Genomic DNA, 26,776 nt, shown 5'->3' on the forward strand with positions numbered 1-26,776 from the left:
TGTGTATATGTCTATTTTAATGATAATCATTGGTTTGTATTTGTTCATATGCCTTTTAAATAGTGAACAAATTTTATTATATGTTAATGTGTAGAGTTATAAAGATGTTCAGTTATGTAATGATAAATAATCATTTATGTAGATATATATGTTTTTTAATATAATAATAATATAATTGAACATTATTGATATTATATTTGTTTATTATAATTATTGCAGCCGATAGTAGAAATGCTCAAGATACTCTTATTGTTTCAAGGAATGTTCACGCTGCTTCTAGCTAGTGCTTCAACAAATGTTCAAGCTACTACAAGTGTTTCAAGAACTGTTCAAGCTACTACTAGTGTTAGTTCTAAGAAGTGTTCGAGGTGGTTTAGGACATACTTCTATTAAGTATGATAAGTTCTTAGTCTTTTTTGATACAAATGTAGCTAAGAGGTTCACTAGTAATGGTAAATGAGGGAGTACATTAGGAAACCATAGCTTTTAAATTACTACTTTCATGAGACTGCATTTTATATTTTTATCATGTAATGGATCTAAGGTTTTGTTTCTATTAAGCAATGTTTTCTTTCAACCTTAATATTGTTAGTGATGTAAATTATTTGCAAATGAACATTTCATAGATACAAAACACCGAGTTGTTAAATATGTTAAAAAAAGAAATACTAGCTATTTAACATACAATATTAAAAAAAGAAATATCAAATTCTATTAAAAAAAATAGAAATACCAAATAAAGACTCTTAAGCGAGTAAAATCTATAAGTTCTATTGAACACATATAAGAACATATATCTTTGTATAAATGAACATATATAAATTTATAAATGAACATGTAATACTACTCTTTTGTAATTTTTCTTGATAATCTTTTGTTGATCCTACATTCAGTGTTTTCTTCAAAAGCATTAGTTGAGTTGTGTATTGCATCCTCAGCTTCCTGATTTGGTCTACCTGTTGATAAAAATGAATATATAATATAATATTAATTGTTATTTAATAATATATAAATGAACGATATATTTTAAGTAAATGATCATTTGATGGACTTACATTGTTTGGGTTTAAGTCACAAATCCATTTTTTATTTTGATCACCAGTGAATGTTTCCATGTGTTTCATAATGTAAACTTCACAATTTGTGTAATCCTCATTGCCACTTTAAATGACACATCACTACAATATAGATTATATCAATTTATATGAAGAAAAAAAAAAGGTTCAGTATGTATTTCATATATGTTCATATATGTATCTACAAATGAACATTATTTTTTAATATAAATGGCATATTTTTTTACAGGTAGATGCTCATATATGAATTATAAAATATGAATAACATATCCATCTCTAAATTCCATCAAATGTTTCACTTAAAATGGTATAAAACTATAATCTAGCTTTGTTTATTATGCATTTAAAAATGTTCATATATGTATGTAAAAATGCTCATAATATTTAAAAATAATGAACATATTAATAAATGTAAATGCACATATATAAACTATTAAAAAAACATTTGAATGTATTACCAAGTTTTGTATGCATGCGTTCATAATGTTTTATACAAATCAATAACACATATTTAAAAAAAAAAAATCAAATCTGAATATGTTAATAAATACATATTAACATGTAATTATAGGTAAACATGTGAATATTTTCATAATATGATATGAAAATGAACATATAGTGCTTTATAATTGTTCATTTTACCTAAGCATCCGAGACACTATTTTTACATCTGCAGCCTTAACGCTTGTATATCTTTGAAAGTGTTGGATCTACAATAGGAGATTTTTGTTCGCCGGTTTTTTTTGTAGAGGTGTTTCACCATCATCTCAAATTTTACATTATAAACCATTTAATAAATTTTTTTTAATAAATTCTTGTAAATTTAAGAAGTTTGAGTAATATACTTACATTTTTTAAGAATCGTTGTTTCTGTTCTCTGAAATAGATTTCTCCAAACTGAAAAATGAAATTGAAGCAAGTAGATGTTAATTTTACTAATTATTCGAAATAATCACTTTGAAATTGATGAATTATTAACATAAATACTTACATATATACATTTTCAGTTATTAAACTATCAATTTGTTTCCTGAAACACAATCACAAATAAATTCTCAAAAAATTAGTTTTTTTTTTTTTTTTTTTTTTTTTAAAAAAAATAAATTTATATGAACATTTATACTTACTCTTTTGATTTTCGCTACTTTTTTTCGGTGAAATTTGCTTCGGCTGTTTGACTTCGTCTCTAATGTCCGCCATGGTTGAAGTTTTAAAGCTTAGATGAGAGAGATAATGGAGAGGGAAAATAAAGAGAGAACAAGATGTTTTTTTTTTTTTTTTTTTTTTTGGGTATATATATTTGTGGGGTAGAGGAAGTTGCTGAAATTTTTTTAGGATTTTAGGGAGTAATAGTATGCTGCATTTTGTGAGGGTATAGTACTGCAGAAACTATGAAAGTAGGTAGATGGGGGAAGGGGTGTTAAACGATGTGTTTAGAGAGGGGTGTAGGGGATGATGCCTAGACTAGAGTCTAGCCATAAATAATTAGTATAGAGACCGTTGAACCTTTTCTAATGCATGATGGGCAGATTAGGGAAGGGGGTCTATATAAATAGACATCTAGGGTTATGGTCCCTAGTAGTACATACAATATCAATAGGGAGAAAATCCTATAGTGTGTATCTACTAGAAGGCGCATAATCAAGAAGGGGCTCAATCAATTGTCATGAAATCAGGTACGCTTCCTCAATTAAGATTTACCAATTAATTTGATATGAAGATTAAAGTATCTAGTAGGAATTAATCCTAACATCCCCTCGACGAGGATTCCACTGCCTTCACTATAAAGGTGTCTTCCACCATAGATAGATAAATACAATTATTAAGGTGCTCAATAATTAATTCCAATTAATTACTTCGTAATTATTTATAATAACCTTCAATATGGCTCAACACATGTATTAAAGAAACAAACTAGCTAGGCCGATGAAATTAATTTAGGAGTAAATCTCTTTCGATCAAGTTGAGCAATTACTAAGTACAAATCATAAATAGGCAAAAGCTAATGAACGCACCGTGGGCGTTAGATAGGATAACTAAAAGTAGAAAAATTAAATTAAAATAAACATTAATTACACCGATCGATGAGTGATTTTGACATGCAATGCCAAATTAGTACCACATTTATATATATATATATATATATATATATATATATATATATATATATATATAAAGTAGGCATTTTTTTAAAGTATTCGGCGCGCCACATAAGCAATGGCATTATTTAGGCCAATTAAAAATTAGATTTGTATTTTATTTTAGAATTAAAAAGTTTCACTCGGCACCTAAGTAAAAGTGATTAATGAGATTTAAGAATTTTGCATAAAAACAACGGATAGTGATCAATTAAAATTTAAATTATATAAAAATCTAATAATTATCTTATTATTTAAAAAATTAAAAATTATACAAAACTATTCTCCCCCGTTTCATGATATTAGTCTTATTTATGTATATCGATGTAGATCTTTTGATCGCAAACATCATTAATCTCACACTAGCCCATTAAAGATATACTGTCGTCGGCCATAGGGTGTTTTAGGGTTAGTTGGATTGCTCCTTAAGTTAACCTAACTTATCTTATAATATAGAGATTACGCTTATGTCCTTTGTATAAATATCTTGAGAGCAAAACTACCTTGGCGTTGAGAGTGAGGGGTAGCTCAAGTAGTTTAAGCTTCTCACCCGATTTTAGGAGATCATGGGATCGATTCTCATCCTCGCATTAGTGGCTCTCTAAAAAAAAAAAAAAAAAAAAAAAAAAAGCTACCCTCGTGTTCCCATAATATTATATAAAAGTGAGAGAATTTCTTTAATTACACTTACACTTAAATTACTACCGTGTTTATCTTCTACAATAGTGTAACAAGATGATATAATGAGAATGTCAATTATCTTATTAGTAGGTTAAATTCTTAAAGGTAGGTAGTAGGAATTGAGTTTCATCACCTGATCATTTCTCTTTAATTTGTAGCTCTTTAATATGCCAAATAAATATGACGTATATAATAATTCTAGTAAGATTATGTACAATTATTAAAATCAATAATGGCTACTATTAGTCAATAAAATAGCACAATAGACTCTTGTATTATTAGTCATCATCCCTCACCTTTTTTAACGCAATAAACTCAATTATTTTCAAATCATCATGCATGTATTCACGTGAGTACTATTATACTCTTTAAACACTATACATTATTGACAAACAGAATATCATACATTATCAAAAAGCTAGTGAAAATTGATGAAAAGGATCGACCATGTATATTTCAAATAAACAAAATTAGTCTACCTAATACTCACTTACGGAATGAAAATAATTGAGTTTGCTTATTATTGTTCTTACAAAACCAATTCAATAAAGTTCCTGGGAATAATGTGCCCGTTATTTTTGCAATTTAGATAGGCGCACGTTTGTTCGCGTTCTTTCTACTTATACAAGCTCGTCCCAACCAACATGATTTTCCATGTTAAGTTGTTAACACTACGTTTGGATAGAGAGAAATGGAAGAAAAGGAGGAGAAGAGAAAAGAAAGGATGTCTTATACTTTAATTGGATACCTAATGTAAGGAGAGAAGGGAAGGGAAGGGAATTGGAAGGATCCATTTTTCTTCCCCTTTTAATAAACCAAATCTAGGGGTATAAATGAGAAGATATGTTCGTGAACTATTCGCAAATAAACTTGGTCAAAACTCCTTTGTTAAGCTAACGAACAAGCTTGAACAAAAATCTTAAGCTCGTCAAATAGATGAACAAAACTCGAACAACATCATGTTTGACTTGGTAACGTTCATGAACAGCTCGTTTAAGTCTATTTATAAGTTTTTCACCGCCAATTAAAACTCAGACAATTAATACTCTCTCTGTCCCATAATACATGACACAGTCAAACATTGCACACATGCCAATGCACTAGTTTGACTCTATTTTTATATAATTAAACTAGGTTAGGTCTCATGTCATGCACGATTATTTTCAATAACTATATTTATAATTAACAATATGTTTAATTTTTTGACTTTTCCGTGTGTTATATTCATATCAATTGAATGCTGAAGAACAACAAAAATGGTTAGAAATAATCACACTAAGAATAATCAACATGTGTCATCCTTGGCAAGCTAAGTATTATTGAAGTATCCATAAATTATTAATTGATTGAAATTCTAATCATAAATTATTCAAAGAAATAACAAAAGTATCACTTGTTGATTTGATATTTGCATTTCATTGTTTATGCTTGTAGCTTCTATTACATAATTAAAAAAATTCAATCAAGAAAAAAAAATATATAATCTTGTTGTAGTAAACATATGTAGACATATATAATATGTCTTTCCTAAAAAAAATAGTCCATAAATCACAAATTATGTTAAGAATATTTATTTATTTATTTATTCTGCTTAAGTTTATAGCTGTCACTTGTCAATATTTTTTTTGGAAAGATACATCAAATCTTATCTTCAATTATACTTTGTATAATTTTATGTAATTATTACTTTATACAGGTAAAAAAAGATTTGTTTCTTAAATAAATTTTTTTTCAAAAAAAAAAAAAAAAAAATCTAAAGACACACCAGGAGATGACACGTGTCATTGTTGGTGTGTCTTTTAGTATATAGTTATTGATTGATTGATATTAATGAAAATTATTTTTAAAATTATATTATGAAACTTTATATTAAAACCTATCTAACAACATATTTTATGATAAAATATATTTTTATTATGTTAGTAAAAAATTATGGTCAAACCTAAAGCATAAATAGTGAAAAAAAAAGTCCAACGTCTCATGTATTATGGGACGGAGGGAGTATATCTTTTATTCATACATATTTTTGTAAGAAGTATTAATTATTTCATTATGTTAAGGCATGAAAACTCCGTCATTACCTTTTTCTATAGAAAGAATAAAAACATCTTATATAAAATTAAATAGATGTGTTAAAATTTGAAAGAAACCATTTTTTTAATGATAAATTAGGGCTCGTTTATTTAATCAAGCTCGATTTATATCCGTTCAAGCTTGAACTTAAACCCGAAATGTAAACGAGTACGTTTGTGAACAAAGCTCGAACAAGCCAAATTTTTAACGAGCCCAGCTCGAACAAGATTTCTTAAGCTCATTCAAGCTCGAGATAATTTGAACACGAATAATTCTTATCAAGCTTATGGGGATCATGCAGTGGTTTTTGACGGGGATCTTTATGGGATCATGCAGTGTCTTGTGCTGGGATGGTGGGTATTAAACATCGGCACAACGTTGTTCGTGATACCCTTGTTGATATTTGTTTCCGCCCTGGGATTTCTACAAGAAAGGAGGGTAACGTTGGGTTGACAAGAGGGAACGACGGGGCTCTTCGACCTGCAGATGTGTTGCTTTATTCCTGGGATAGAGGCCTTGATGTATGTGTTGACTTGATGGGGTCTTCTCCTTTGACTCAATTTAGGCTGTCTAACTTCGTTCCTGGTCGTGTTATGTCGGCTGCGGCTCAGCGAAAGCGGGACAAGTATGGGGCGCGTTGCAAGGCTATTAGCTATGGTTTCTTCCTTTCTCCGATCCTTTTCTTCATTGGGGGAATTAGAGAAGGATGTTGTTGCGTTGTTGAAGTGGGTTCAGGCGTTCGCTAGGATTCAGGATAATGGTGCTCGTGCAGCTGCTCACATTTTCAACAGGATCGGGTTCTCTATAGCTAGAGGGGTGGGGGCTCAGATTGTATCTCGGCTCCCCACTAATTTCTTATAAATCGATTGACTTTGTAGGTTTTTGTTATTTTTCTATAATAATAATAATAATAATAATAATAATAATAATAACAATAACAATAATAATAATAATAATAATAATAATAATAATGAGGATGATGATAGTATGTGAGGGAACTATGAAAAGAGGAAGATATAATACTCCTCCGTCCCTAAATATAGTTATGATATTCCTTTTTAGGTAGTGTTCCTAAATGATACTAACAATTTCTTTTTTTACTATTTATTGATGTCATGAAATGACCAAAATAACCTCATTTATTTTCGTCTTTAATACTTGAAGTACTCATAATTACTTCAATTCATGTAATTGTATGTTTCATTAATTGTGTAAGAACATTTTTTTGAAGGGTGAGTATTGAGTAGTGATACCCGTGTTTTAATATGTGTTACAATTACCAAATGTGGCTAGGGGTGTTCAAAAATTGGTCCGGACCGGACCAGACCAAATTAATTGGTTCGGTCTCCGGGTCAAGAAATTTATTTTTAAGGTCTTCGGTCCGCTCCGGTCAAAAACCCTATAGAAATTGGTCTTGGACCGGATCAATTTTTTTCTTAAAATTATACATAAAACCCTTAATAATAATTAAGACTATCTTTAACAAGCTTAATTGGAAAACTTTAGTCGTATGAGTTTTTTGTAATAAACGTACAAAAAAAGACGTTAAAATATTGTTTTTCCTTTATTTATTTTCAAGTTTTCCATAATTTATTTAAAATTTACTCCCTCCGTTTTTAAATATTTGCTCCATTTTTCGTGGGAATGTATGCCGATGCTAATCTTTGTTCAATAATATCTTTAATTATCAATAATTATAAATTCTAACAATTGAAAATTAATAATCTATTTGTTGAGACGATTCCAACAAGTACCCACAGTACTATATTTTTTCTTATGTATAAATCACAAACATTAGTCAAAGTAGGACAAATAAATAGTGCAAAAAATAAATGGAACAAGTATTTAAAAACGGAGGGAGTAGGAAATTTTTTTATAAAAATTCTAAAATCGGTCCAAACCGGTTCGGTCCGGGTTTTGGACCATTTTTTCAGTACGATCTGGGTTCGGTCCTAGCTTAATTGGACCAATGAACAACCCTAAACGCGGCTGTGTTTTAATAAGTATTACACTTTCTTTTTTGACAAAAAGCTACATTTTAATATTATATATTTCTCCTTTTATGGTTCCCATCCAAACTCACTACTACTTTTTTTTATTATTATTATTTCTTTCCTCTCACATTCATTACTTTTTAATAAATTATTAACCCCATTATCTTTCTTTTTTCAATTTTTAATACTACTACTACCCCCACTTACCTCTTATTTTATTTAAGTCAATTAATTTGCTAAAATTATGTGTCGGTCAAACTGTAACACTTACTAAATCACGGAAGGAGTAACAATTTTAATTTTTAATGGCGTAATGCAAAAAAATAAAATATATATTATTTCAATTTTATCAATTTGATATTTTACTATACTCAAGTTCAATTTTATTAACCTGTGGCTTTCATCAATCAATATGTCATTAGTTTATTACTTATCGTCTCACTTAGGTAAGTAATATAAGTAATCGACAATTTGATTTTAATTTGGCTTAAAGATAATGACACAAGAACTGGTCTAATGAGAAAACCAATACTCCTTGATTGTTAATGACACAATATGAAAAATGACACATGAATGACCTGATAGTGACCCAATAATAAGGTAATAAATCAATAATTACTCTAGTTTAAAAATTACTTTATTTGAATATTGAATTTAACTAGACCCAAATCCATGCAATATTGAATCAATCTTATTCTAATCAAATTGAATTGAACTTAACTAAACTGAAATCAATTAAACCAAAATCAACCCGATCCAAAGTCATCAACCCGAAATTAACCTGGTTAAACTCATTTTTGAACCCGATACAATTTTATCCCAATCGATATAAATATGATCCGGCCCAAACCCGATCCTGACTCGACAGATCTTGACCTGACCCAAAATGAGGTGGGTTAAAAGGTTAATCCTGACCCGAATAGACCTGACTCGTTGTGGGTCAACCCAAACTTCATCCTGTTACCTTAATTGACACCCTAGCTGCAATATCGCTTTAAGGTACTCCCTCTATTTTGTAATAATCGCTATAGTAGGGTTGACACTAAGTTCTAGGAAAAGTATAGGGTGGGGACTGAAAAGAGAATTCTTCCCTATCTTATAAAAAGTATAAGATAACTCTTAGAAATAGTGTGCTATATACTATACCCTAAAAAATGTGTATAAAAATATGTACAAAAATGTGTTTAGACATTTTTACCCTCATTAATATATTTAATGTTTTGTCATTATACATATCATCAATTAATTCAAATATTTTTTTTATAACAAAAAACTTGTAATGCTCTATTTTTTTTAATTCATCTTATACTTCATATGATATTATTAATATTATGAAAAAGAAAAAGAAATGTATGTTCGAAGAGACTGTTTTTATTACCAAGAGACTGTTTATTTCTTTGTGATTGCTCTTCTTATTTACAATCTTGTCGTCCTTTAACTTTAACTATTGTTAAGGTTTATTAGCTTTTTTGAAATGTACATTGTTTCATGCCACATAAACAACGTTATGGAATTGTGAATGGGATTCATATTAAATAGTGATATTTGAGCGGATGTTATCAAGAGGTATAAAGAATTTATAAATCCTAAAATCAAGGAAAATCGATTATAGAAAAAAAAAAGGCTAGTATTAATTATGGGAGAGAAAATGAAGAGATTTAAGAGGGAAAATATAACTAAGTGGTTGTTGCTTTAGTATTAAATATAGATGTTAGATGGTCGTAGAACATTAAAGAACTTACATTATTTAGTTTTTAGCTGCAACATTTCACATATTATTACTCCGTATAACCTAAGCTCCCAAAAAATTCATTTGATGAAAACCACGCTGGAAATATTATACTAAGTATTATTGAAACATACAAATTAATTAAGAAAACTAACAAATGCCACTTAAGATATGAAGGGATAATAATATGATATGAAGGGATGCAAATCAATTAAATGATATTTAATAATAATTTTGGAATAATACTGTCAAGCTTTCAAGGGTTTTTAAAAATAATCATCATAAAAGATTTTGGTAACTTTCAATCCCTTCTACAAAAGCCAGCACATAGGCACATAAACCAAATAGTACGTATTAAAACTACTACCTAAACCAAATGTGTAAACAAACGCCAATACAACTTCTCTGCAAGAGGTAACCCTTCCGCGCGCGATCGCGTAGGCCACCCTAGTTAATATAAAGTATAGTTAATGAAGATATATTTACTGTTAGGAAAGAGAAATAACAAAAAAAAAATAGTGTAAGACTGTAAGTGGGATAGGTAGGAGAGAAATAATAAAATAGTTGTGGGTCCTTATGAAATAAGGAAGTGTTGTAATTATTATAAAACGGATGAAAAAGAAAAATGTCGTGAAAATTATGAAACGGCTGGAATAATTTATGAGGTACTCCGTATTATCACCCAACCTGCCTGTGTGCCTGCAGTCCTATCTTCTACAGTAGTTCCACTCTCTCCAGTAGTCCAGTTCTCCTCTATCCTGTTCGCGGGTGAAACTGAAATTCTGTTGCCCAAATTTCAAATATCTTTCAGACTGACAAATTTGAAAATATTGTGTAAGTCCCCATTTCTTATTCTTATCTATCTCTTTTATCTTTCTTCTATAATCAAGAACCAGTTTTATTCAAATTTTGATATATTCCATTATAGAACTGTTCAATTATAATCATAAGAGTGACTTTTTCTGCCAAAAGTTCCAATTTTGTAATATAGATAAGGTAGAAATGGATGTATTATCAAGTGGATTTTATGGTGAAACATGTTTAAAACCCTTGTTTTTGAATGAGAAATCTAGTTCAAAGTTGGGTAGAATAAGAAATGGAGTTTTGGATAGAAAGGTGGAAATTGGGTGTTTTGGTAGAAATTATGAGGGTTTTAGGAAAATTGGTGTTTTTGCTGTTAAGGCTATAGATGAGAAGCAACAAGAGCCTGAAGTAGATGATTGGAAACTTGAATTTTTAGGGAAACGCCGCCCTTTAGGTTCCAAACCCCTCGAAAAGAAGAAACCGGGGAAATCGAGGTTGTTGGGGGATTCAGATAGTATGGATTGGTGTGTGAGGGCAAGGAAAGTTGCATTGAAATCGATTGAGGATAGAGGGATGGCGCGAGTAATGGAGAATATGGTTAGTCGAAAGGTGAAAAAGAAGAAAAAGAATAAGAAAAATAAGAAGATAATAGACAAGAAAGTTAAGGTAGATGAGGAGGACTTTGATTTTGATTCTGATGATGAGGATGATGTGAGCCCTGTAGATAATGTGGATCACCTACGCAGTGCGGTTGGTATGCTTGGGGATGGGATGTTTGAGGAGAAAAAGAAGGAAACAATGGAGACATTTATTCAGAGGTTGTCACAGTTTAGTGGTCAGCCGTCTGACCGGAAAAAAGAGGTTAATTTAAATAGAATGGTTGTAGATGCCCAAACAGCACAAGAGGTGTTGGAGGTGGTTTCTGAGATGATTGTTTCTGTTGGAAAAGGCTTGAGTCCTTCCCCGCTCTCTCCGTTGAATTTAGCTACTGCTATTCATAGGATTGCTAAGAACATGGAGAAAGTGTCGATGATGGAAACTCGAAGGTTGGCCTTTGCCCGTCAAAGGGAGATGTCTATGCTTATTGGTATTGCGATGACTGCATTGCCAGAGTGCTCAGCACAAGGTATTTCGAATATTGCATGGGCGTTGTCCAAGATTGGAGGTGACCTTCTGTATATGACGGAAATGGATAGAGTTGCAGAGATTTCCATGGCCAAAGTTGGCGAGTTTAATTCCCAAAATGTGGCTAATGTTGCTGGTGCATTTGCCTCAATGAGACACTCTGCACCAGATCTCTTTGTAGAGTTGTCTAAGAGAGCTTCTGAGATAATTCATACTTTTCATCCGCAAGAGCTTGCTCAATTGCTGTGGGCTTTCGCTTTCTTAAATGAACCAGCTGATCATTTGCTTGAAGCTTTAGACAATATGTATAAGGATCAAGATCAGTTTCAATGCAGATCAATTAGGGGTTCATTAAGTCATGATGAAGCTGAAATTGCTAATTCTGTAGGTTCGAATCCTCTTATCCTTAGATTTAATAGGGACCAGCTTGGAAATATAGCTTGGTCTTATGCTGTTCTTGGTGAGATGAACCGCAATTTCTTTTTTAATGTGTGGAAAACTCTGCAAAATTTTGAGGAAGAAAGAATTACAGATCAGTACAGGGAGGATGTTATGTTTGCATCTCAAGTCTATTTGGCAAATCAGTGCTTGAAAGTTGAGTACTCTCATCTTCAGCTCTCTTTAAGGAGTGATGTCGAGGAGAAGATTGCTCGTGCTGGGAGAACTAGGAGATTTAATCAAAAGGTTACGTCATCATTCCAAAAAGAGGTTGCTCGTTTACTTTTCAGCACTGGGCTTGAATGGGTGAGAGAATATGAATTGGATGTGTACACATTAGATGCAGCCTTAATTGACAAGAAAGTGGCTCTTGAAATTGATGGACCTACTCATTTCTCCAGAAATTCAGGTTAAGATTCTCGTTCTCCATACAAAATTCCATGCATGTTTTCTTCCGAGTAATTTTTTTTGTCTGTAATTCTGTATATTTGTCTGTATGATTCTTAACATACTTGAGTTTGCAGGAGTCCCTCTTGGAAATACTGTGTTGAAACGGCGATATGTTGCTGCTTCTGGTTGGAATCCTGTGTCAGTTCCTCATCAAGAAGTGAGTCTCCTGAAATATTTCTATGACATGTTCTATTTGGTTCGAATGACCTAATAATTCTTCCTTACTGTGATCTCAGTTTTTGAATTGAACTGAAAATCAGTCCAACAGAACAGGCCTATGTGCCTCACCGTTTTATGACTTGGGAAGTATTTCTCTGTAACGAATATTTGGCAAACAAGTTGAATATGGCTATCCTGTGTCCTAAGCCACATCACCTGCTGAATAGCTGATCGTGAAAATAAACTTAGTCATCTTCATGTTGACCTTAAATCCTTAATAAGAAATAAATTAGTCTTCAGAGTTCAGAATGGAAGGTCAGTTAAGTAATGAGAAAGATATAATCACTCAAAGTAGACTACTGTACTTATATGACTATGTGCTATTGACAAGTGTTGGTTTGTTAGTCATTTTCGGTCAGTTAATCTGAAAAACCATCAGTAGGTAAACACTGCTTTGTCTTTGAATTGTTTGAAACACAATTTATTTTCAAAACTCATCTTGCAATCCAAGATTGTTGATTGATTAACAAATGAGGTAACCAAGCTCTTCTAAGATGCTAGATCAAGATAGGTGGCCATCTTGTATCACCGAACCTAGTGTCTACTATGTAATCTCAAAAGCTGCTAGGTATCGAGGCCTGTTGTGAAATGTAGTTGAAAAAAGCTGTGCCATTTTTCCTGAAACACTGAAAGCACTGTGATGTCCCTGACTCTATCTCTGTTTTTTCTTTCTTCATGTGTAAAGAGACTAGTTTGACATAAATCAACATTTAAAATTGTCTAATCTCTTGAGTGCTTTTTAATATTTCTGCCAAAACATTTGGACCTCTTTTATACTTCATGGAGACGCCATTGCTAGACATAACTGCTTTAGTCCTGCGTTCATCTCCTCCCTTCCATTCTCCTGTCTTCTCTGCATAGATCATGAACTGACTTTAGTTTTACAGATAGTGGATTATCTCTAATTGACAGAGGGTGAGCCGGTGTCTTTTTGAACCAACATCTCTGTTGGAATTTTCCTGTAGATTCCCACATAAACCTAGCATTCAGCAAATGACAAGATGTAGTCAATTTTTTGTTTTGATCATTGAACTGAAGCCATTTTACTCACTAATTACTTGCACAAAGTAGATTTGTTGGTCATCATCTGCTTGATTTTCCTGTTTATGAATTATTGATGCAAGTGATGTTTCTTTGCAGTGGGAAGAACTCGAAGGAAGTGTTGAGCAAGAAGAATACTTGAGACAAATTTTGAAGGATTATGTTGGTTGAGATTGTACTTGATCCTGGGGTCAAAGCAGCAATTGTCAAGTACCAAGCAATCTGGGATAACATTACATGATTTACTCGTTTGAAAATTAGTCAATTTTAATCAAGTCAATTTTTGTATATTAATGCTCATAACATTTGTAATTATGGTTTACTACTTGTAAAATTGATTATATTTTATAGGATCTTTATCTACTCATTAGCTTTGAATTCCACCAATGTTTACACTTGATTAGACATATCAACCTTGATTAGTCCTAAACCCTTTTTTATGATAAAGTGAACTCGTGGTGGTACATGCCCCTCTAAAAAAACAATATTTTGTTTATTTTTTCTTATTGCCATATGCAATTAGCAACAATCCTAACTTAACTTCCTCCCCTCCCCTCCCCCCCCCCCCCCCCCCCCCCACCCCAAGAAAAAAAAAAAAGAAGCTCATTTCTAAAATAACTTTATACTGAAAAAATAAATTTCATTCAACACTTCGAAAAATAAATTCACATAATAATTCTTCAATGAAAAAAATCATTCAATCATTAAATATACTTTGAAAAATAAATTCAAGTAGTAATTTGTAATCATCAGTGTAATGCATACGGCTTCTAAATGATTTCAACATATGTACAACGTATAAAAGTATACACAAATAAAGTCCATAATTAAATTCTTCCTTAGTCTTTGGCAAACAAACAAGAGCATGGCACGTCAATCACCAAATCTCGGCTAACCACATCTCACAGTATATCAAATCAAAGAAATAAATACGAATGTGTGAAATTTGGACAATCATTTTAGTAATAAATAATTTCAGATAATTCTTTCAATTAAATTAAATTAAATTAAATAATATCTCAGATACTACGTGTGCTTTTATTTAATTTTATATTTTTTGGGTGAGCCTTTTTGTCATTTTTATAGAGAGAATTTTTAGTCCTCTGTTTTTCATTCAAAACAATTATTAAAAAAAAAAGGAAAAAAAAAGAAGTGAGGATTCATTTTGCTCAAGTTCTATTTTTCTGGGTAAGTTCCATTTTTTCTGATTTGTGATGTAAATTTAATCAAATTTATATATACCCATTAATTTGATTTTTTATTTTTATTTTATTTGGGGTGTGATCATTTTTGATGTGATTTGATATTACATAATTCAATCAGATCTGTAATTATCTGCATTTTATCATGCTATTATGACACTTAATTAAGCTACGTGCGATGTTTTCTATGTATGAAAATTTCAATATTTATTTAGATCATCTTTTTAATAAAGTTTGCTGGCAATCTTGTAATTTGAAAAACCCATAAAAAGTTCTACAATTTTGTCAGTACAATGGGATTTTATAGGCAAAACTTGGTCGTTGCTGTTTTTTGATCAGACGAATTTTTTTGTTAAATAAGAAAAAATTATATACATACAATCTAAACAAATAAAGTTGAGTTTATATTAATCATGATTAGTTTGATTTCCATTGAAATGAGTTGTGTTATTTTGATTTTGTGTAGAATGTGTACTGCATTTTGTTGCAATTAAGTGACTCCTTACATATAATTACTGATTCAATTTGATTGTTGAATTTAACCTTGATCTAATGTAAATTTCCAGTAGTTTAGCAAATTATTTTCTCCTTTGATCAGATTTTTTAGATTTAGTCTTATGCAATAATTTTGTAGACTTTGATGATTGTAGTCTGGAATAAATTGTCTTAATGTCTGTGTTAAGGTACAACTGTGGTACTTATGCATTAATCGTAATTCATATGTATAGTAACATAACGCTAGCTTAATATTGACTGAAAAAACTCAAATAACATTTTTGTGTGATGTCTTGTGGAGAATTGAACTATGGAAATCAATCGTAGCATGTTTTATCTTAGTTGCGAAACTAAGTACCTTTTTGAAAGTCTAGAAAACCTCAGAGAGCTTCCCTTTAGTTGTTGTATTGGATGCCGAAAAGGCCAATGAATGCATAAGGATTCAACCCCAGTTTTTGAGTAATACACACCCACGACTTTGCCACTTAAGTTAGTTAGCATCTACATCTTGATAACTTAGTTATTGTTAAACGAATGTGTTGCTTTGGTCAATTTCAATTTGCTCTAATTGGTCAATTTTCAGGCAAAGATGCGTTTACTACATAAAGATAAATTAGAATGACATTTGATTGTTTTCCACTGCTAATGATAAATGAATATTCATTTTTTATTTGATATTTTCCAAAATTTTCTGCTAGTAAATTATTTTGTGTAGTACTGCAAACTCTTATTCTTGTTATCCTGTTTCTGGTTGTGTATATGTTGGATGCACAGCGATGCTGTTATATGTAGTACAGCACGTAATGATATCTGTTTAGTGAGATTGGAATAAGCATCTGTCATAATTAAAAATATTTAGAGTTTTGTTCCTAGCTTAAAGTTTGCTTTATAAAATAGATCATGCAGTATGATACATTGTTGTAACAATGATGAATATTATGGCCATCTTCTGGACTTTTACAAAATTCTAGTTGCATCACATAACACATTTTCTCCATAACCCGCTGAATATAGAGGAAAAACAGAATGAGCTGTACTATATTCTTTGGAAGTGTGATTGCAGGGAGTGTGCTGTCTAGTTCTTGTAAGTCATTTGTGACTTCTTGTTCTATTACACCTACCCGTCTGAATGTAGAAGTTAGATGGAACATAACATCAAAATATAAATTGAACTGATACCTATCGCCTCTTATATATGGTAGTCATAAGACCAATCAGTTTAAACCTTAGATAAGGTTCAGACTTCAGGGGTTCTAGGTGTGATTGTGTTGAAGGACTTGAGTTGAGGTAAATGTCTAATGTTTATTGCCCATGTTTTCATTAATTTCACACGCTTGTAATCTCTTTTTTTCTCACCCCAGATTGACTTGTGAACAATCAAACAAATAGACCTGCATTAATCAGGCATCGGGCTAATTCTGCTTTATTTGTTCTTGATATATTCACATAGATGAGATGATAATTTAGATCCATAACGCTTTCAAAGAAAGAGCGTTTTCTAGAAGTTAACCCATTGGATATGTACTAATGACTTACTATTATTTCTGGGAAGTTGACTAATTTTTGTAGGCATCTCAACTTAGTAATATTGACTAATGAGTTACTACTATCTCAGGGAAGTTAACCCATTGGATATGCACTAGTGACTTACTACTATCTCAGGATAGTATATGTTCCCTTGCTCATAAATTTAAAAATCAAATGCATAGTGCAAGCTGTTTTATAATAGAATGTATCACGGCTATTAAAAAAGATGTTTTCTTCAGTCAAAAGGTTGAAACCATGTTGTGTTGTTGCACCCTTTTAGTAGTGTAAGACAGTTATACTTTATAAGTACTATCGTCTGATGCTTACTAGCACTTCTATCTGTTTTATTGAATGATGATTGTTACAAATTTAGACTTTGATGATTTAATATTTTGACTTCCAGGTTAAGTTTCTTGCTCTTTGGATATGGCATCAGATGATAAGCCGGATATAGCTGAAAGGGTGTATAGAGAGAAGGCTCCTGAGAAGGCTCCTGAGAAGGAAGAACAAGAGGAAGAAAAGGGTGGATTCATAGAGAAGGTGAAGGATTTTATTCAGGATATTGGTGAGAAGATAGAGGGAGCAATCGGATTTGGCAAGCCTACTGCAGATGTTAGTGGGATTCATATTCCTCACATCAGCCTTCACAAGGCAGAGCTTGTTCTTGATGTTCTTGTGAAAAATCCCAACCCCGTTCCGATTCCCCTTGTTGACATAAATTACTGCATTGACAGTGAGGGAAGGAAGCTGATTTCTGGGCTGATTCCTGATGCTGGGACCATTCATGCTCATGGCTCTGAGACTATCAAGATACCGGTCTGTCTGATTTATGATGACATTAAGCAAACTTATAAAGATATTAAGCCTGGAAGCATTATTCCTTACAGGCTCAAGGTTGATCTCATCATAGATGTTCCTGTTTTGGGAAGGATCACTATCCCCCTTGAGAAACATGGAAAGATCCCAATACCTTACAAGCCTGATATAGATGTGGAAAAGATAAAGTTTAAGAGGTTCTCTTTTGAAGAAACTGTTGCAACCATTCATCTCAAGATAGAGAATAAGAATGACTTTGACTTGGGTCTTAAGGATCTGGACTATGAGGTTTGGCTAGGTCATGTCAACATTGGAGGTGCTGACCTCGAAAAATCTAAAAATTTGCCTCAAAATGGTATCAGCTATATGGATCTTCCAGTCTCATTCAGGCCCAAGGAATTTGGATCTGCACTGTGGGATATGATTAGAGGGAAAGGAACTGGTTATAGCATGAAAGGAAATATTAATGTTGACACACCTTTTGGTGAAATGAAACTGCCCATCAGCAAGGAGGGTGGTACAACTCGCCTTACGAAGAAAAAGAAAGATGGAGGCAGTGACGATGATGATGATGAGGTATGTTGAAGTTTTTCAATTTGATCTACTGATTGTTTGGCTTTGCTCAATTCTTCTCTGTAGCATATCAGGTTTGTTGCCTCATTTATTTATAATGCTTGACCTTGCTCGTCACATTTCAGTGGTATATATTGTTGCTCATAGTATCTAATTGTTTCCCAATTTAGGATTATATGAAAACCCCTCATTTTGATGGGGTACAACTGTAAGTTAGCTTCCATGCAACAAGAACTCATACATGTATACTTTCATTCAATCTTTAACATAGCTTTATCACTATGTGTAGTTCATTATCTAGGTCAACCCAAGGATCAATGTGTTTAGTAAGTTGGCATTCTTGTGTCGTTTGATTGATACTTACAATATCTGTTTTCCATATGTGCAGGACTAGACCAGATCTTTTGGAATGCAAAGGTGCTATGCTGTGTTTTACATATACATGAATTGCAACTTGTAGGAACCTGGGAGAGCTGAGTACTCTTGCGGTAATGTCTGTTTGACGTGTTTGTTGTTAAGATCGCATTCATAATGGAGAGCTGTGTTCTTCTTAGACTTCTCTTCTTGCGAAACTTAAAACAATTTCTATAATGAGAATGAAATGAACTGCTCCGTACATCGGATAGTTGAGTGCTTGAATTTTTTTGTGTGCAATTGTTCCTCTAGTCGTTTTAAAGCACCGTTTCCTTGCATATTGATATGACAGCAAAATATGCAAATTCATATCTAGCATTCGACTGGTGAAGTTTTTAGAGGGTAATATCAAAATCTAGGCATTAAATCTGTTCCAAACATATGGCTCATTGCAATATCGTGAGTCCTTGTGGAAAACCTTCCCCCACCCGAAAAAACAAAGGCTGAATCTCATTTGAGGCCTTTTGATGTTGGGCACAGCCTATCCCTGGATTAAGTAGAAACATATCTATGTATGCCAGCCAATTCACAGAGCTCCTTAAGTAACCAAAACCTGGATAACGGAACCTGTAAAATACGAAACCTCAGAAAGACCCTGCGAAAGAACCTTTAGTCCTTTACTCCCCTCCCCCCTCCCCCCCCCCCCCCCCCCCCCCCCCCCCCCCCCCCCCCCCCCCCCCCCCCCCTCTTCCTCTCTTCTCCTCTCCCTTCTCATCTCTTGATGTATTCCCGAACCAAAGCCATCTATAAGCAACTTATGCAAGAAGGCCTGAGTTGGGGCTGATGCTGTGCATGAGAACTTGATAACTGAACTACAACGTATCCTTTCCTAGAAGAGCTGATGAAAGTAAAGAAGTGAACTTGAAAACTGTGCAATGGTCAGATAGCTAATCTGTGTATCCCTGCAAACCCAGGAATCAAGTTTAGGGAAGAGACAGAGTTGATCACTGCCTCACTGGTGCTGGCCAAACTGCAAGTCATTCCACAGATAAGGCGATCCCATCCATGTCCGACTGGCAGAATGGATGGTCCGAGGATTCCTCAATCTCACAATAAAATCTCAGTGTATGGAAGTCAATGTGAAGTAACATCCACACAAACCTAAGGAACTAGTCAATCTATCAAATAGTCAGGATTCTCAAGAACCTTGGAGATGAACATAATACGAGTATGACCGTACATAACCACATGGATGGAAACAATCGCAATCAAACTACTTACTACGTATAATTTAAGAAGCTTTTAGTCGACAATGTCCATCAAAAGGCCTTAGGCACCCTAGCCCAAAGGCCAAAGTTATGTAAAGGATCGTTTGCCAAATCTTAGCCTCACAAGTCACAACCCTGTAACATATTAGTGACATATCGGTATGTAAAATAAGGAAAACTGATTTAGACACATTAAAAATTAGTTTTGACACATCCATTATGAGAGCACAATTTTCAATGCTTTTCTCACATAACAGTGTGCCAAAAATCAATTTTTGATGTGATTAAATCATTTCGGACTTACTAGTTACTACCAAATGATATTCCTTACCAAATTAGTTTTTTTTCCCCTTTAACATTTATCTAGATGAGCCACAAGGACAATATAAATTACAATTAGGAATGAGAGATTTGAACCCGTGTGCATTTGGTTTTTAACCAATAGTCCAATAATACATTAATACCTCATTTGTTTTTTTTTTTCTTGTATCAATACAATTTTACAATTCTTATTTTGAAAAAGGCTTTAATTTTTTTCCCCACTACTACAAAGTTAAGGTCTTACACATTTAATATTTTAATTACAATATTAATTATTGCCCATTTAATATACTTTTTCAATATAAAATTTTCAATGTCTAGTAAGATTGTGTCTAACAAAACATTTTCATTACTGGCATTACAATTAATCTAGCTCAAACCAATAAGACAAAGGGGTCGTTTGGTTTGCATGGGGTAAACGAAATGGTATGAATAAAGGAAAAGAAAGATAAAGGAATAATGAAAATCCCTTTAATTTACTATGTTGTTTGTTCTAAAAAACAAAGAGAATCAAGCCACCAGTCCCACCACTAGACAATAACCTATCTCCTTCACTTCCTACATTTCCAGCCACCCACCATTCACCGCACTTCCCCCACCACTCGTCGCGCTTCGCCACCTCTCCCTTGCCCCTCCCCTCCCTCCGCAAAACTCCCCCCTGCCCCGAAAAACTCCCCCAACCCCGTAAAACCCTAGAAACCCCTATCCACCCTCGTAAAATCATCATCTGCCCCTCTCCCCACCCTCGAAACTAGGGATGTCAATGGGGCGGGACGGGACGGGGCGGATGTTGGCCTTTCCATCCCCATTCCCACCAAAAATTTGCATCCCCATCCCCGCTCCAGCGGGTACAATTCCAAAACCATCCCCATCCCACCCTCCACTTGGATATCCACCCCCACCTAATCCCCACCCAAAACCCACCTAATCCCCGCCTCTCAATACACAATCTTACATAATTAAGATTAAAAAAAAAAAAAATTGTTAATATTACACACTTTTTTGTTTATAATATTAGTGTAGTACAAATTATTATATCTACTATTTTATTTTACATAATTTTGTTATAAATATTATAAAAGTATATAATTTTGTTTTTCAAAATATATTGATGTGGGTATGGGGTGGGGATGGGGCGGGTACAGCCCAAAATCTACCCCCGCCCCATCACCCATGGCGAGTATGGTTTTTATCCCCATCCCCGCCCCACCACTCGCCAAACCAAGACCCATCCCTGCCCCACTGACATCCCTACTCAAAACCCTAGCGCGAGAGTTTCGAGGGTGGGGTGGGACGGACGATGGTTTTACGGGGATGGGGAGGGGTTTCTAGGGTTCTACGAGGCTGAGGGAAGTTTTTTGGGGGAGGGGAGAGTTTTGCGGGGGGGCGGGGGGGAGAGGCGACGAAGCGCGGCGAGTGGTTGGGGATTGCGGTGGCTGAGTTCTCCGGTGGTGTGGGTAGGTAGGAGGGTGGCGGTGTGGTGGTGGCTAGGGAATGAGAATAGAAATACCTGGGGAGTGGAGAATCAATTCAACTTAGAAGGATTTAGGGGAATGGAGAGGGTAAAGGGAATGGAAAAAAAAAAAGCCTAACAAACAACAACAAAGGGAATTAGGGCAGTTGATTCCCTTTGATGAATACCCCCAACCAAACAGTCCCTAAAAGCATGTGAGTATACGATCCTATTCCTTACTAGCGCATCTTTCTTGACGCTTGGACAATTACCTTTATTTACATAGAACACAATCTTCATCTACTATGCATGGTACATTCGGCTCTACCATAAAAAATTCATTCATCAACTTAATTGACAAGTACCAGAGCCCACCCCTAGGTGGACGTTAGTTCTTCCTAAGCGGTAGTAAAAAAAAGGTTCCGTTGGAACAATTTTTTATTTCAAAATACCTCATCTATCTATAAATACCACTACATCACATTTCAAATAGCGTACAATTTTAATACTCTTTACAATCACTTAAACTATATTTTATCGGAGCGGGTTTCATCAAACAAACCTCAAAAATATTTAACAAATATTGACTTTATTTGCAAATTTGATATCAGATTAGAGATATTTATCGACCTTTAAACACAAGTTCTTTATTCCACACCTAGAACAATATCTTATTTTCAAATTAAAATATTCTAGTCTCACGTAATCATATTGATTGTGGGACTAATCTAAAAGCTACCTTGACTATAAAAAACTATTAGAAAATTATTCAAAGGTGAGAACTTTTATAGTAAGACCAACATGAGTTGAATTCATCATACACCAACAAAAGAGATTTTTGTTAGGAAGGAATTCTAGGAATGAACCTAACATACGTTTACAAAATAATTTCTATGCATAGTTTTTGTTCTTTTATAAAAAGAAAGAAACTCCTTTATCATGATTTAAGCATGCATTAAACTGTACCAACACGATTAGGTAATAGATAAAGGTGCATGCAGTCCAAATTACAAAGGAAGATTCCAAAGTGGTGTACCAAAATTGTACGAGTGCTCTCAATCTTTCCTAATTCTTTTTCTAACGTCGAAAATTCTAAAGTGACCTATGTTAGCAAGTAACAACAACTAGGAAGTTTCTTCACCTTATTTTTCAATTGATCAAATGCATCATTTTTGATACATCTCCATCCATGTTTATTTCCTTTCTTGGTACGTTGTTGGGTGTCCAATAATGGGATATGAGGACCATTTCGCATGTGTTACGTGTACTTTGCAAAATATAAGTCTACTACGGAGTAATCAAGAGATGGATCGTCTCAAGGAATTATAGATCAATACCATTTCTATGTTCAGAAATGCATGTATGTATGATGCAAGAGTTAGCTAATGTTGCTTTTTCCGGTGTCTAAAAAAAAAAAGTTAGCAAATAGTGGATTTGTTTAATCGCGATCTAATTTGTTGATGTAAAAGTGTAAAATAATATGGAGATCATTAAATTTTTAATTGATATGCAATATGAAATTTTGGTTTTAGTATCATCTAAAATTGTGTTTAACTTAATATAGAATATATTAGAGAATTTGTTGTAGTAGTCATATATTGAACTTAAATATCCTTTATTGGTGCAGAATATAATTAATTGAAATGTTTAGTTCTAATTGAACTAATTTCACACGAAATATATGAAAATAGTGTAAAGAGAATATAGAACCATAGTTTAGTAAAAGTTCACATAAGTTATATTATTCAAGTTCAGTTCACAATTATATACGAAGTAGCTTTTAAAAAATTCTAGATAATTTAAATCAGTTAAGTTTATGATTAAAAAGTTCGGACTTAAAAATATGGGAAAGGATTAAGGCTTATAAAAGGAATAGAGTTGCAAAGAAAAAACTACGATAAAAATTCCTTAAAATTGATGCAGCTTTGTCACCTTCTCGCACCTTGATTAGTGTCAATGGTGTCAATAATTGTATCTGACCTAATACATACGAGGTACATCTTTTTTCCTCTCACGATCGTCACACATACAGTACAACTACAATTTATCTTGTCACTTGTATTATTTCTCTCTTCTCACGTCCTTTACTTTTCAATAAATTATACTTGTCAAAAAAACAAAAAAACTTTTCAATAAATTATTAGTGCCACTATCTTTCTTTTTATACTATGTAAAATGGAGGAAGTAGCTACATCATTTAACCTAACATGCAGCCAATATAGATAAATCAAAAAATAAATCTTTATTGGTTCCATCTCCTATTATATTTAATGCGAAATCTTGATCCAAAAACACGAAATTTTAAAACAACAACAAAGTATTAATCCCAAAAAAATTAGAAGTTGGCTAACATAAATTGTCATAGTCCGATATACGTAGTAGAAAAATGGAGATAGCAGTACAAGATTGTCATTCTTCAAAAAAAAAGTCTAAGCAACATTCAATAAATAAAAAAAGCGTACATGCATTTAAAACAAACGCAAAGAAAGAATGTTAAGACAAAAGGGGTAAAGAGATCGAGTTTTTTTAAAATGCGTCGTATTCACGCCCATTGGCGGACCTAGTTAATGTCATGGTGAGTCATATGACTCCCCAGTGAGGCAAAAAAAAAAAAATCAATTTATTTTTAAAAAAAAACCATCACCCTTTCGGACGGTCCAAGATGTCAGTAGTCACAATGAAAGAAAAAGAGGAAGACAGTCATGAAAGCTTTCCTCTCGTGCTTCTGTAAAGAGAAGAACCCTATCGGCGTTAGACCGGGTTACGAAACTGACGGAAATGGAAGTAGATGTTTTGGGGGCAAGTTGAGTCTTGGAGGACTCAAAAGGATGGCTGCCATTGAGCCCCGGATGTAGGTGAGGTCTAGTGTCATAACCTTGATGGGGAATTATAGAAGCGTTGGAATAGGAAGGTTGATGGCCTTGATGTGGATACACGGCCAGCTTTGGAAAAGATAATAAGGGTTTGGTTGGTTATAAGGGAGGGAAGCAGGATAATGCTTCAAGTATGGGAGGAAAAGCTTAAAATTTAGATTTAGAAAGCTTTCACATTTGGAAAGGACTAGTCATTGGAAGTTCAGGCTTTTCAACGTGAAGTGTCTTCACCATGTGTTTTTTTTTTCTTTTTAATTTTCATGGATTATATATTAATAAATGTAAGTTCATAGTTTTCATTTAAATTTCACGGCTTATTTAATAAATTTTGGTTCATAGCTTACGGGCTAATACACACCCACGGGCGAATTTGGATGTTGTCCTGGTGAGTCATATCACTCACTAGTCTACCCAAAAATAACTTTATTTGAACATTTGGTTGTATTTTATACTTTTTGAATATTTGGTTGTATTTTTAGTATTATTATTTGATTGTTTGGTAAAAAAAATTTATTATATGTTTTATTATCAATTTTGACTCACCGGACGAAAATTCCTAGGTCCGCCACTGTTCACGCCCATCTTTTTCCATAAACCATCCGTTCACAAAGATGGCCCTCTTCAAATTCAATGAACAACTTTGCTCTTACTTGTTTTCTCTGTCAAAACAATATAGTTTTGTTTGAACTTTACAATTTTAAATTGAAATTCAATCATTTGTCTCCCCTAGTTAGATCTTAATCCTAACGTTCTTTTTATTTGTGTCATTTAAAATGCTCGATTGATAAACTGAAAGTTAGATCATAATTTTACTGAATCCATTCCTCTCATATATCAATCAACTCATCTAAATAGGCCAATGATAAATATAATAATAGGAGGGGAAAGTAAGGAATTTGCCCACACTTAAGCACTAATACTTTGTATATCGTGAATCTCAAACTTGTGTCCGTCTTCCCCAATCTTACTTAGAGTAACCTTAACCATGAATAAATAAAATTGTTTGAGTTACTATTTGAATAAAATAATGTTAAAAAAATTAGGTGATGGTAAATAGTGGGATGAACAAGTATGAATGGTTTGGAAATGAAAATTGTTTGTCTGACACATGAGATTAATATATTATTAATTATGTATCTATTTTAATTTTTAATAAAAGATAAATTGAGGTGGGGTGGATAAAAAGTTACATGAACAATTTTTTTTTGGTTCATGGTTAAGAGGAGGATGTTGGAAATTATTTGTTTGATTTAGGTACATGAGAGAAAAAGTATTTTTTTTTTTGTGAATAGTAACATGAACAAATTTTTTTTTTTGTTCATGAATAAAGATGCTCTTAGAATAGCTAAGTGTGATTGTGTTCAATATTTTAATTTTTTTGGACTGGTAAAATGAGGGGCCTACTAGACCAAAATCCCCTCACGAGACAAACCGATCCGAATTAGCGGCAAGCACGGATCAAGAAATTTTGCATAGGATGGGTCGTATAATTATAGAGAACAAAAACAGTCTTAAAATTAAACAATACGAAGAGGAAAAAAAAAAGGTAATCTCTATCTCTATCTCTACCTTATAAAAAATTTAACAAAACTCTTATAAATAGTGCATGAACATTTATATCTCTAAAAATGTGGTGGGAGTGTTATGAGCGGAAGGAGTATAAAGTTGGGATTAATTTTGGCGGATGAGGCAAACTTGGAATTAATCATGAAAATTTTTCCTATAAAAAATCCATCTTTTACTCTCCATTTTTTTGATTTTTTCCTATTTGAAATTTAAACACTATTTAATACAAAGTATTCTAAATTAATTTTAATATACATGGAGTACAAGAATTACAATAATTGTGTGATATCTTGTTTAATTTATTCAATTTATCTCAATAAGTACTTAAATTTATTAGAAATTTATATTTCTAGAACTTAAGTTTTTTTTTAACTTTTCCTAGCTAAATCTAATTAGCTCTACTAGTGTTTCAAACCTTGCATAGCCCATAACATCCAACACATTTATTGTGTATATATGCAAAGAATTATAATAAAATAAAATGCATAGGCACTACAAGCTAAGAAAATTGTATTTTCGTAGCGATTATTTCAATTCGTAGCAATTGTACATTCGCTACA

The 26,776-nt window shown here is 32.9% G+C and overlaps 2 protein-coding genes and 2 long non-coding RNA genes across 4 annotated transcripts; 2 read left to right on the forward strand and 2 right to left on the reverse strand.

The window, feature by feature from the left end:
• Nucleotides 1-746: 746 nt before the first annotated feature.
• On the reverse strand, nt 747-1,806 carry LOC110718205. Its single transcript, XR_002510859.1, has 2 exons — nt 1,719-1,806; nt 747-956 (listed from the first exon to the last, which is right to left on the reverse strand). It is a non-coding gene; the product is annotated as an uncharacterized LOC110718205 (long non-coding RNA).
• Nucleotides 1,807-1,932: 126 nt separating this feature from the next.
• Nucleotides 1,933-2,231, reverse strand: LOC110717905. Its single transcript, XR_002510819.1, has 3 exons — nt 2,204-2,231; nt 2,068-2,106; nt 1,933-1,973 (listed from the first exon to the last, which is right to left on the reverse strand). It is a non-coding gene; the product is annotated as an uncharacterized LOC110717905 (long non-coding RNA).
• Nucleotides 2,232-10,327: 8,096 nt separating this feature from the next.
• On the forward strand, nt 10,328-14,198 carry LOC110717846 (RAP domain-containing protein, chloroplastic-like). Its single transcript, XM_021896630.1, has 3 exons — nt 10,328-12,467; nt 12,583-12,665; nt 13,868-14,198. Exons 1-3 carry the CDS (start codon nt 10,694-10,696, stop codon nt 13,937-13,939), a joined length of 1,929 nt encoding a protein of 642 aa, XP_021752322.1. The 5' UTR covers nt 10,328-10,693; the 3' UTR covers nt 13,940-14,198.
• Nucleotides 14,199-14,804: 606 nt separating this feature from the next.
• Nucleotides 14,805-19,035, forward strand: LOC110717847. The gene is made up of 3 exons (XM_021896631.1): nt 14,805-14,956; nt 17,396-18,384; nt 18,770-19,035. Exons 2-3 carry the CDS (start codon nt 17,419-17,421, stop codon nt 18,773-18,775), a joined length of 972 nt encoding a protein of 323 aa, XP_021752323.1. The 5' UTR covers nt 14,805-14,956; nt 17,396-17,418; the 3' UTR covers nt 18,776-19,035.
• Nucleotides 19,036-26,776: the final 7,741 nt, after the last annotated feature.

The sequence above is a fragment of the Chenopodium quinoa genome, unplaced genomic scaffold (genome assembly GCF_001683475.1).
Source record: "Chenopodium quinoa cultivar QQ74 unplaced genomic scaffold, ASM168347v1, whole genome shotgun sequence".
Lineage (NCBI taxonomy): Eukaryota > Viridiplantae > Streptophyta > Magnoliopsida > Caryophyllales > Amaranthaceae > Chenopodium > Chenopodium quinoa.

What these genes read in the sequence shown, in the direction of transcription:
- LOC110717846 (XM_021896630.1), top strand. Translation starts at nt 10,694, where the DNA reads ATGGATGTATTATCAAGTGGATTTTATGGTGAAACATGTTTAAAACCC. An exon ending in TCATTTCTCCAGAAATTCAG is followed by an intron (nt 12,468 to 12,582) that starts GTTAAGATTCTC and finishes TTGAGTTTGCAG; the next exon opens with GAGTCCCTCTTGGAAATACT. An exon ending in TGTCAGTTCCTCATCAAGAA is followed by an intron (nt 12,666 to 13,867) that starts GTGAGTCTCCTG and finishes GTTTCTTTGCAG; the next exon opens with TGGGAAGAACTCGAAGGAAG.
- LOC110717847 (XM_021896631.1), top strand. Translation starts at nt 17,419, where the DNA reads ATGGCATCAGATGATAAGCCGGATATAGCTGAAAGGGTGTATAGAGAG.